The sequence below is a fragment of the Malania oleifera genome, chromosome 9, assembly GCF_029873635.1.
Source record: "Malania oleifera isolate guangnan ecotype guangnan chromosome 9, ASM2987363v1, whole genome shotgun sequence".
NCBI classification, from domain to species: Eukaryota; Viridiplantae; Streptophyta; class Magnoliopsida; order Santalales; family Ximeniaceae; genus Malania; species Malania oleifera.
In genome coordinates, this window is record NC_080425.1 from 54,773,713 (window position 1) to 54,785,299 (window position 11,587).

Below are 11,587 nucleotides of genomic sequence, written 5' to 3' on the forward strand. Positions count from 1 at the left end.
TAGCATGTTTTGACCTTGTACTAATCTTGGTTTTATGAGCATATTTGGGAATAAGCCCAATTCTCATAGAGAGTGGTCCCACTCATGCTCACAAAGGTGAAATTTGTGCTCCTGTAACTCTAACCTCTAACACTCCACTCATAATAGACAAATTATCATTAAGAATTTTTTAAAATATTCAACCTCCTCCGTTACAAGATAAATGCACTTACACCATAAGGATGAGTTTAAAAATAAGTGTATTTCTTACGACCACCATATGATTCTTTATTCCCATTGAACCCAACTACAGGATCTGTCCTTGGGTTGGGTATTTTCATACATGGTTCATGATTTTATGGGCTTTAATCCCATCCTCCATGATGTATTCCAAACCTTTTCTCTTGCTAAGGCTTTAGTTAATGGATTTGCAAGATATTCAGAAGATTTTATATAACTCACATTAATGATGCCACTACTCAAATATGATCTCACAGTACCGTGTTTTCTTCGTATGGGTCTAGATTTACCGTTATAATAATAGTTATTTACTCTATCAAACGCAGCAGTATGAATGCAATTAATTAGAATATGCGGTATTGATTTTTTCCCAAAATGAAATTTCATACAACATATCTCTCAACCAACTTGTTTTCTCACTAGCTGATGTTAAAGCAATAAGCTCAACTTTCATAGTGGTGTTGCAATTATTTTTATTTTTTAGATTTCCAGAAAATAGCACCACCACTTAAAGTAAAAATATAACCAGTGGTAGAGAGAGAATCACCTGACAAATTATTCTAATCAGCATCACAAAAACCTTCAAGTACAGCAGGATATTTAGTAAAAAAACTAGCCATAATTTTTGGTACCAACTAAATATTTCAATTACACGTTCAAAAGCATTTTAATGTTCTCTACCCAGTTTGCTCGAAAATATACTAAGTATTCATACATATGCAATGTTTGGTCTAATTAAATCGGTTGCATATCTCAGGCTACCAATAATGCTATTACATTCCTTTTGATTAAAGACTCCATTTTCATTCTTAACAGGAAATAAGTGAATACTTGAATCAAAAGTAGTAACATGCTTGCAATTATTATAGCCAGATTTATTCAAAAAAAATTCGATCTAATGTGACTGATCAAGAAATGTAAGCTTAGTTTATTAAGCTTAAATTAGGTTTGCTAATAAGGTCAACTAAAGTTTGGAATGGGCTAAGTGATTACTATAAGTTGGTCAAATCCATTCTCAAGGCTAAGGCCCAAGGATTGCTTAGTAAGTTACACATGCACCTTCACATTAAACTTAAAGAATCAACGGATTAAAAGAATGAGTCGAGTTGCACTTGGGCTTGAGTTGGCAATTGAGTTTAGTCCAAGTCAATAATTTACATCCCAAGTCAAGTTCAAACCCAACTTTCTAAGCTTGAACGGAGTTGAGCTTTTTCTCTACTAAGTCAGGCTTGAATATGCTAAAATTCTGCTCAGTTTCACTCGATTTGACTCGTTTACAACTCTATTTGCTGAACTAACAAACTCAATTTGACTCGTTTACAAGTCTATTTGCTGAACTAACAAGAACTAGTCATTTGTTGAATCATTCTAAAAAGCAACCATTTGAATATATTCTAAGAATTCTATTTTTGACGATAGAATGAACATTTTTGTTTCCTTCGCTGCATGAGATTAAAAAAAATATGGTAATATAATCATGTCATTTTTTCATGCAAAAGAATATTGATATATACATTATTCTAGAGAATCTCAAAATAATTTTTGATTTTTAATTTTAATTTCAAAATAATTATAAAAAAAAAAAAAACACTTGTTTTCAATTTTTTAACAATTACATAAAATAGTGTTTGGGTGCATGAATTTTGGGATTAGGATGTAGTTTGTATGGATTTTGAATGAATTCAAGAATTTTGTACTACATTGTATCTAAATTGTACAAATCAAAAGTTAAAGATTCAAATTTCTTACTAGCAAATCTAAGATAAAGAAATAGAAATCTAGAAAACAATAAAAAGCTATTTTCCAAATTTTTATATAAACTTAGAAAATAAAAGAAATTATGTACTATGCATAGGATAATTTCTGTTCATACATTTCATGATTTACTTAGTATGATTATGATTAAATACTAAAAATTTAAACATTACAATGATAAATATAAGCACAATAACTTTTTGTAATATTTTATTTTGTCACAAAATCAATTTACTAAATACATTTCAAGTAACTAAAATGTCAAAGAAGGGCACCGAGTAATTATCTTTATGAATTATTAAATTTAAATCTATTTTGAACTAATAAAATTTAAATATTTAAAATTGTTTAGTAATTGAAATACCTGAATTTTTAAAAGTAACTCATTATAATTCACATGAAAAGTAAAAATTAGATTAAAAATGCATCTTGCTAAAAGAATTTTCTTTTTCAGATGGATGACAGGATTGATATGGGGATTTAGGTTGGCAAAGAAATTTGAGTAAAATAAAACAAAATAATTTATTCTTACCATTTATTTTCATGTCACAAAAAAAAAAAAAAAAATTGCATTGAGTATCATTGCTAAGAAAGAAAAATATACTCACAAGGAATAAAGTAAAATTAAGATAAAATATTCAAAGCTAGGGAAATAATATTAGTAATTCAATGTAAGCAACAGTGGAGAACAAATATTCCAACATTCTTGATTAACAGAAAAAGCAAGAAATTTCACTCCATTAATTAACATTGTAGGAGGGAAAAAAAGAAAGATTAAATAGGTACAATAAACTATAGATGATCATATATATGTTACCATACAATTTCAAAAGATACAATATTGAGAGCAAATCTAACATAATACTTTTATTATTATTATTATTATTATTATTATTATTATTATTATTATTATTATTATGTGAGACCAACTCAGCATCCGGCATGAATGCATGCACTTTAATTTTTTTTATTACATAGGAACTCCAACTACCAACGAGCCATTCGGACCCCCTAGTGCGGCACCAAATCTACAAATCTGCGTCCTCCGCCCCCAGGTCTCGCAGATTAGGGTAAAGTCCGGATGCGGACACGGCTTTTGTGTATTAGTTGAACGTTCAGCCAACCCAACTCCCGGCACACATCTCTATTACCATTCACGGTCCCTGTTGGCTCACAGAGAACTCTCACCATCCATGGTCTCCGCTGGCTTATAGAGTGAACTCTCATCATCCACGTGTTAGAGTTATCCCACATCGGTTGTGGAAGGGGCTGGTGGTTAGTTATTAAGTGTGAGGGAAAGCCTCATTCCATGAGCTAGCTTTTGGAGTTGAGAAGACCCTAAACCACCTAACACTAGTATCAGAGTTTGATTCACCAACATTCTCCTTAGTGTACCGTGCCGAGGGAGACCCCGATGGTTGCCTTGCCGAAAGAGACCCTGATGTGTGAGGGGGAGATTGTTAGGGTTATCTCACATCGGTTGTGGAAAGGGCTGGTGGTCAGTTATTAAATATGAGGGAAAGCCTCACCCCATGAGCTAGCTTTTGGGGTTGAGTAGGCCCTAAGCCACCTAACACCATATAGTGTGTCTTTATTTTTATACATGCTGAAAATAATAAGAAAAATAATCAATCACACCAAGCCACAAGCCACAAGAACACAATTAATTTTTTACGAGGAAAACTTCCCCAATGTGAGGAAGAAAAACCATAGGACTTAGTCCAATTGAAATCTTTACTATCAATCAAATAATGGGTACACAAAGTCTTCTCTAATCTCAATTAGAGGTTACAAATATATCTCATCAAGATATCATCAATCTTGGAAAACACAAATAGGATTGGAGAGAATATACCAAATTTGAGGGTACTGTTCACGGGAAAAAATCCCAACTCCTGAACTCAAAATCTGATCTCCACTGTTCAAATTGTAGCTCTTTGAGTCATGAACCTCTCCTCCAAATTTCAGCTCGACCGGACCACAGACGAAGCGAGATCGGTGTCTTGATGAAATCTGGGCAGCATAAGAAAAATCACGTTTTTCTCTCTTTCTTTTGAGAAGTGGTGGCTCCTCTCTTCTCCCCTCTCTTTTTATAACTTCCTTTATATTTTCACACTAAAAGGATTGGGCTTTGGGATTTTAATAAAGCCCACTTGGGCTTTCCTCCACATGGAAGGAAATAACCCAACAAGTCTCCCCCTTTCCAACGATGTGGAGGGAATTGCCATCCCGGCGATCGAACAACAAACTTCAAGCTTCTCCCTTGGTAGTGTCTTTGTTAACATATCAGAATCATTATCATCAGTGTGAACCTTTTCAAGTTCTAATAACTTATCGTTCAACGCATCTCTGATCCAATGGTATTGTATATCAATGTGCTTCGATCTTGCATGGAAACTGGAATTCTTAGCAAGATGAATAACACTCTGGCTATCACAAAACAACACATACCTTTGCTACTCGAAACCAAGTTCTCTCAAGAACTTCTTTGCCCATAGCAACTCTTTAGTTGCTTCCGTTGCTGCAATAAACTCTGCCTCTGTTGTAGAAAGAGCAATGCACTTTTGAAGTCTCGATTGCCAAGCTATAGCTCCACCTGCAAAAGTTATCAAATAGCGCGAAGTAGACTTACGAGTATAGACATCCCTAGCCATATCTACATCTGTGTAGCCAACTAACAATGGTTGTCCATTTCCCAAACCAAGTCTCAAATTAGAAGTGCGTCAAAGATACCTCATGATCTACTTCACTGCATTCCAGTGCTCTCTTCCCAGATTTGACAAGAATCAGCTAACTACACCAATTTCATAAACTATATCTGGTCTTGTGCAAACCATTGCATACATCAAACTTCCTACTGCTAAGGCATAAGGAACTCTTTCCATGTCTTCATTTTTCTTATCTGTAGAAGGACATTCCTTTGTACTTAGTCTGAAGTGGGTAGTAAGAGGAGAGCTAACCACTTTAGCTTTGTCCATATTGGACCTTTGAAGCACTTTCTCAATGTACTCCTCCTATGACAAATATAACTTCTTGGCACTCTTGTCACGACTGATTCTTATGCCAAGAATTTTCTTTGCTGGCCCCAAATCCTTCATAGAAAATGACTTACTCAATTGCTACTTCAACTGGTCAATCCTTGAAGCATTCCTGCCAACAGCAACATGTCATCCACATAAAGCAGCAAGAAAATAAAATCATCATTAGAGAATTTCTGAACAAATACATAGTGATCTGAAGTTGTCTTTTTGTAGCCTTGCTCCCCCATAACAGACTCAAACTTTTTATACCACTGTCTCGGTGCTTGTTTCAAACCATATAGGCTTTTCTTCAGCTTGCACACATAATCCTCTTTCCCTTTCACCCTGAAACCCTCTAGCTGCTTCATATAAATCTCTTCCTCCAAATCTCCATGAAGGAAGGCAGCTTTCACATCCATCTACTCAACTTCTAAGTCAAGACTAGCTGCTAAGCGAGTATTGTACGGATCGATGACATCTTTACAATTGGAGAGAAGATCTCATCAAAGTCAATACCTTTTCTCTGACCAAACCCTTTTACAACCAATCTAGCTTTGTACCGTGACTATGAAGAGAACTCATTTGACTTCTTCTTGTAATCCACTTGTTCTCCAAAGCTCTTTTTCCTTTAGGTAGCTTCACTAACTCAAAGGTGTGGTTATCATGCAATGATTGCATCTCATCTTACATTGTCTCAACCCACTCTATAATGACCTGAAGAATAATGGTATTTTAGTAATAATAAAGAGAGAGGAAAATTGAAAAAGTAAAGCATTCCTTGACGAGAAGATACCGAGAGGATATTTGGGCGACTTTGAATTTTGTTGACGAGGGGGAGAGTTCGTCGACGAGTAGCCTTCTTGACCTTGTCGATGAGGTGACGTGGCTCGTTAAGAAAGCCCATTGTATAAATAGTCTTAAACTCGGATTCTTACACAAAAATCATGCGAGAAATTCTTTCAATCTCTAGATTTTCGTCCCTCCTTCCTTCTCTCTAAGATCTCGAGCTGATCTTTCGCCGGTTCGACGATTTGAAGCTACCGCGACACTCCTGGGGAAGTTCTCTACATATCTATTGGAGTGGATCATTTGTGGGTCGAGTTTGGAATTCATCTCAAATTCAGGGTAAGGTCTTTTATTAAAAAATTTGGATTTACTATAGTTGTAAGAAATGTTATATACGATGAAATACTGAAGTTTAGTTCTGGGAGTAGGCCTGGCAAAACGGGTCATAACCCGTCGGGTCACCCGGACCCGCCTGTTTAAAACGGGTTCGGGTTTAAGAATGTTAACCCATTTAATAATTGGGCGGGTCCGGATCAACCCATTTATAAACGGGTTAAGTGGGTCTGGGCGGGTCACTCGGCGGGTGACCCGCTAATTCACTATGCCTTCGGCCCTTCACGCGACTCACGCCTCAGTGCCACACGGAGTCAGTGAGTCACGGTTCACTCTTCGGTCTTCACAAACACAATCACACACACTTGAAAAAAAGAAACCCCTAACCCTAACCCGCGCCGCGCCTCTCCACGGACCACAGTCCACTCCAGTCTCCAGTCTCCTCGTCTGGCCGTCTGGATCGTCTTTGAGAGAGGCTCTCGGCTCTCGGCTCTCAGCTCTCACTCTCTCTGTCTCTCAAATTCTCCTCTCCCTCCGGCAGTCTTTCCTCTCCTCTGGTGATTGGTGCGCTGCTACGTGTTTGATCTGCCAGGCTACTAGTCATCGTCTCCTTCGAACGATCCACAGATGCACGCAGAGGACCAGCCGGCAGCCGACCAGAGGTGGAGCCGTGGAGGTAAGATTTTTTAGTATTTTTATCTAATTAGGTCATTAATTAAATGACCAATGAATGGCTTTTGAATTTGTATATTGAAAGTGTATATTTAAAATCTTATATTACTGTGTGTTCAGAAATTTTGTTGAAAGTGTGATTATTATTTTATTTAAAATCTAGATATCTGCATATCTCATGTTTGCTTTTAAATTTGTATATTGAAACTTAAATAGGTGTGAATTTTTAGTATAAATAAGCCATGAATGGTTTTTTAATAGAAAGGAATCAGAAATTAAAAAAGATATATTTCCTTCTTTTGTTGATCTCTTTGTTTTTTCTGTCTATGCTTTGGTCATTGGTCCTGTGTTGTGGTCCTGTGGACCTTGTGGTGTTCTGTAAATGGAAGGGTGGGACCATAAACCTTCCATTGTTTTGATATTTTATTAAACTACAAAAATAAATAGAAGTGTTGTTGGCTGTTGGTTTCATGAATTACTGATGAATAAATAGTAGATAAATGTTTATTGTGTTTCCCCTACATAAATTAGTTGTCACACACACACACGCACACACACACGGATACACACATACATACTGCTACTACTAGACTTCCCAATAATATTATCTTGATTTCATTTTCGTAGCAGCTTCCTTCCATGCATATATATTTATACAATCTGTTGCAAAAAAAAAAAAAAAAAAAATAACGATTTTTTAGTTAATAATTTTTATAAAACGTATATTTGTGTTTGTTGTATAAAATTTTCATTATTTTCTTTATTTTACTATTTTCCGGAGTCTTAACAATTTTTCTTTGTTAGGAAATTAGTTTAGTGCGAAAGCCCAAGACACTCAGCGTATTCAAAAAAATTATTCTTTGTTAGGAAGAATACAAATTGCAAATAATGGATACCATAAACTTGGATTTTGATGATGAGTGTAATATTACTCCATCTTCAGATAAATCTGAAAAAAACAGTTCTTCTATCAATGATGGCACTAGAAAAAAGAGACAACGTAGAAAGACATCAACTGCTTGGGATGAATTGTATTTGTTACCTATAGATGTTGATGGAAAACAGAAGGCAAAATGTAAAAAATGTGGGGCTGAATATGTTGCTAATGCTTCAACCCATGGGACGGCAAATTTGAGACGCCACATTAATAGTTGTCCATTACGTGATAATTATGATGTGAAGCAGATGCATATGGATTATGGAACCAAACTTCATGCGAAAAAAATTGAACAAGATGTTTATCGTGAGAAGATGGCAATTGTCGTAATAAAACATTGCTATCCTTTTTCATGGGTTGAGCATGAAGGAAATCGAGATGTGCATAAATATCTTAATCCTGATATTAAACCAATTACTAGGAACACTGCTAAAGCTGATGTATTGAAAATACATAAAAGGGAGAAGGAGAAACTTAAACTTACACTACAGAGTGCTTTTGGTAAAGTGTGTTTGACTTCTGATTGTTGGTCTTCTCCTACGACTGAAGGATATTTATGCATTACAGCTCATTTTGTGGATGAAAATTGGGTATTGCATAGTAAGATTATTAACTTTTCTCACATGCCACCCCCACATTTAGGAGTTACTTTGTCAGAAAAAACATTTAATGTATTGAAGGAATGGGGTATTGATAGGAAGATATTTTCCATCACATTGGATAATGCAACTGCTAATGATAGTATGCAAGATATTCTTTCAAGTCAATTGTCTTTGCAAGCACCTTTAGTAAGTGGCGGTGAATATTTTCATGTAAGGTGTTGTGCTCATATTTTGAATCTTATTGTTCAAGAAGGATTAAAAGTGATTGAACGTGTTATGTATAACATTAGAGAAAGTGTCAAGTACATTAAGGGTTCAGAAGGCAGAAAACTTAAGTTTAAAGAGTGCATTAAACAAGTTGGTATACTTGCTTCAATCAGTTTGCGCTTGGATGTACCAACTAGGTGGAATTCAACTTTCATGATGATAGAAAGTGCACTTACATATCGACGGGCTTTAATTCATTATGCTTTACTTGATGCAAATTATAAGTATTGTCCGTCAAATGAAGAGTGGAATAGAGCTGAGGTCATTTGCAATTTCTTGAAACCATTTTACGACATGACAAAACTCTTTTCGGGTTCGGATTATCCTACATCTAATTTGTATTTTTCAAATATATGGAAAATTCAATTGCATTTACTTGAAACAATGGAAAATCCAGACTGCATTGTTAATGGTATGGCTGCAAAAATGAAAGAGAAGTTCGATAAATATTGGAAGTGTTACAGTGTCGTTTTGGCATTTGCTATTGTTCTTGATCCTCGTTACAAGCTTCAATTTGTTGAATTTTGTTACTCAAAGATTGATTCATCCACTTCTCGACAAAAGCTAAATCTCCTTCGTCAGAAGTTATACTCTCTATTCCAAGATTATGCAAACAAATCAAAATCTTCTTTGGAATCTGCTGCTCCATCTACTGGGGGTACTGGTGCTAGTGACAATCTCATTAGAGATGAGCTTTCGGTAACTTCATTTATATTTTCTAATTTTTCATTTCTTATTTTATATATTATTTTTAGTTATTATATTTATATTGTTTGTTTTTCTATTCTAATATATGACACGAATTTGAATTTTATGAAAGCCAATATTGTGCTACTACAGAAAAATCTCAATTAGATTTATATTTCGAAGAGCCCAGTCTAAATCATGTGGCACATGCTGAAATGGATATATTGCGGTATTGGAAAGATAATCGATTTCGATATCCTGATTTATCTCTTATGGCGCGTGATGTACTTACTATTCCTATCACAAGCGTTGCATCAGAATCTGCATTCAGCATTCGAGCCCAGGTTCTTAACAAATATCGAAGATCACTTTTGCCGGAAAATGCAGGAGCATTGATAACAACTCGAAATTGGTTGTTTGGTTACGCAAGTATGCATTTTTTTTTTTTGAGTTTTTCCAATATTATTTCAATAATTACATTTTATTTACTTTCATATCTTTTGTCAATTGTTATTGTTTCTTATTTGTTATCTATTTATTTTGTCATTGCAGTGGATCCAAGTGAAGAAAGAGAAGAAGCTGAACAATTAGAAGTCAAATTTGAAAATATTTTGATTAATGATTTTGGAGAAGCTTCTACAAACAATCATGACTAATTAAGTTTTTTTGTTATCTTTTGAAAATTGTAATCTAGTGAATTTTTATGGAACACATTTAAATTTGGTTTTGTTTCTAAATATTTAACTGTTATATTTTTTAAGATTATGTTTTGAATTTTTTGATTGTGGGACTTAAATATTTGATTCATGTGTTATGCATAATGCATGAATTAAAAAAATGTGAATGATGAATGAACTTATTAAATATTTTACATTTAGCTTTGTATGTAAATATTATGGGACTCATTTAAATTTAGATTTATATATAAATATTTTATGCATGTATTATGCATATTTAATTTTTTTAGAGGTGTGTGTGTGTTTTTTTTTAATTTTACATTTTTTAAAAATTGTATTCATTAAAGGGATGTATTTTTTTTTACATTTTATGTTCTTTTTATTTAGAAATTAATAAATAAAATGCAGTTTTTTAAAAAACAAAATGTCATTTTATATGAAAATTTTAAAAATTTTAAAATAAAAAAATCATATTTTTTAAACGGGTGACCCGTTACCTGCCCGTTTATTAAATGGGCGGGTTAGGGTTGGCATGTGTGTGATTCGTTTAACATCGACCCGTTAATGACCCGGCCCGTTAGTGACCTGCCCAAACCCGGCCCGCCCGCCCATTTTGCCAGGCCTATTTGGGAGATGTTGTTTTTAGGATGTTGACCAGGGAACCCAGCGGGTGTTGAGTTGATTGTTTTAGGGGCTTTTTTAAGAACCAAGTAAGGGGATAAACTAAACTAGTTATTTTATAAAAATTTTAAGTAAAATTGTATAGCATTTGATTTCAAGAAAATATACGTATATAAATATATATATGAGTATTATGTTGGGAAGCACTATTGAAAATGATAATATGTTCTGATTATACATTATACCCATTTTGTGGCATGAGTAGATTTTATAATGAATTACTGTTTTCTGGGAGTAAGATAATGATATGAAATTGTTTTAAATAATGAAAAATCGGCGTATGGGCCGAGAGTTTTATATGATTTGCCAGCGTACGAGCCGAGATATGATAAAATATGAAATGCCGGCATACGAGCTGATGAATTTCATGATGTATATAATACATATATATATATATATGCAAAATGATATGATGATATTGATTTGACAATTAATAGTATGAAATATCCATGTATCACAGTTTTATTATATGTTATATGTTATTAGAACCTGGTTGTTTGGTTTAGGCTAGCACTTGCACGTTACCGCTGCTATGTGTTTGTGATCATCACGATATTATGTTAACGTTGCTATATGGAGTAGCGTGAGGACGGATAGTCGATATGATTTTAAGAAGTGTGAGCGTCCCTGGTGTACGGACCAAGTCTGGTAGACCCATCGGACTTATAAACTGTACTTTTGAATTGGCAGTGATTGGCCAACCATTGTCAGGTCCCGCTTCGGGCAACACAACACAGTCATGTGGGGGTAATACATGATAACAGCTAGTTAACCTACCAGAGTTGTTTTTATTATTACGATTATATGAGATGAATTATGTCTATGAAAATGCAGTATGTTCTCCCATGCTATGATGATATATGTTTTCCCATATATGACATAACAATTTACTAAATATGTTTATGTATAGTTTATATACAACACGAAAAACTCATGTTGTCACACACTAGT

At 34.4% G+C, this 11,587-nt stretch overlaps 1 protein-coding gene across 1 annotated transcript; it reads left to right on the forward strand.

Moving 5' to 3' along the window:
• The first annotated feature begins 7,673 nt into the window (after positions 1–7,673).
• Positions 7,674–9,843, forward strand: LOC131163462 (zinc finger BED domain-containing protein RICESLEEPER 2-like). The gene is made up of 3 exons (XM_058120054.1): positions 7,674–9,249; positions 9,447–9,690; positions 9,831–9,843. Exons 1-3 carry the CDS (start codon positions 7,674–7,676, stop codon positions 9,841–9,843), a joined length of 1,833 nt encoding a protein of 610 aa, XP_057976037.1.
• Positions 9,844–11,587: the final 1,744 nt, after the last annotated feature.

Coding starts and splice junctions, on each gene's coding strand:
- LOC131163462 (XM_058120054.1), top strand. CDS start 7,674: ATGGATACCATAAACTTGGATTTTGATGATGAGTGTAATATTACTCCA. Junction 9,250..9,446: donor TGCTGCTCCATCTACTGGGG/GTACTGGTGCTA, acceptor AATCTCAATTAG/ATTTATATTTCGAAGAGCCC.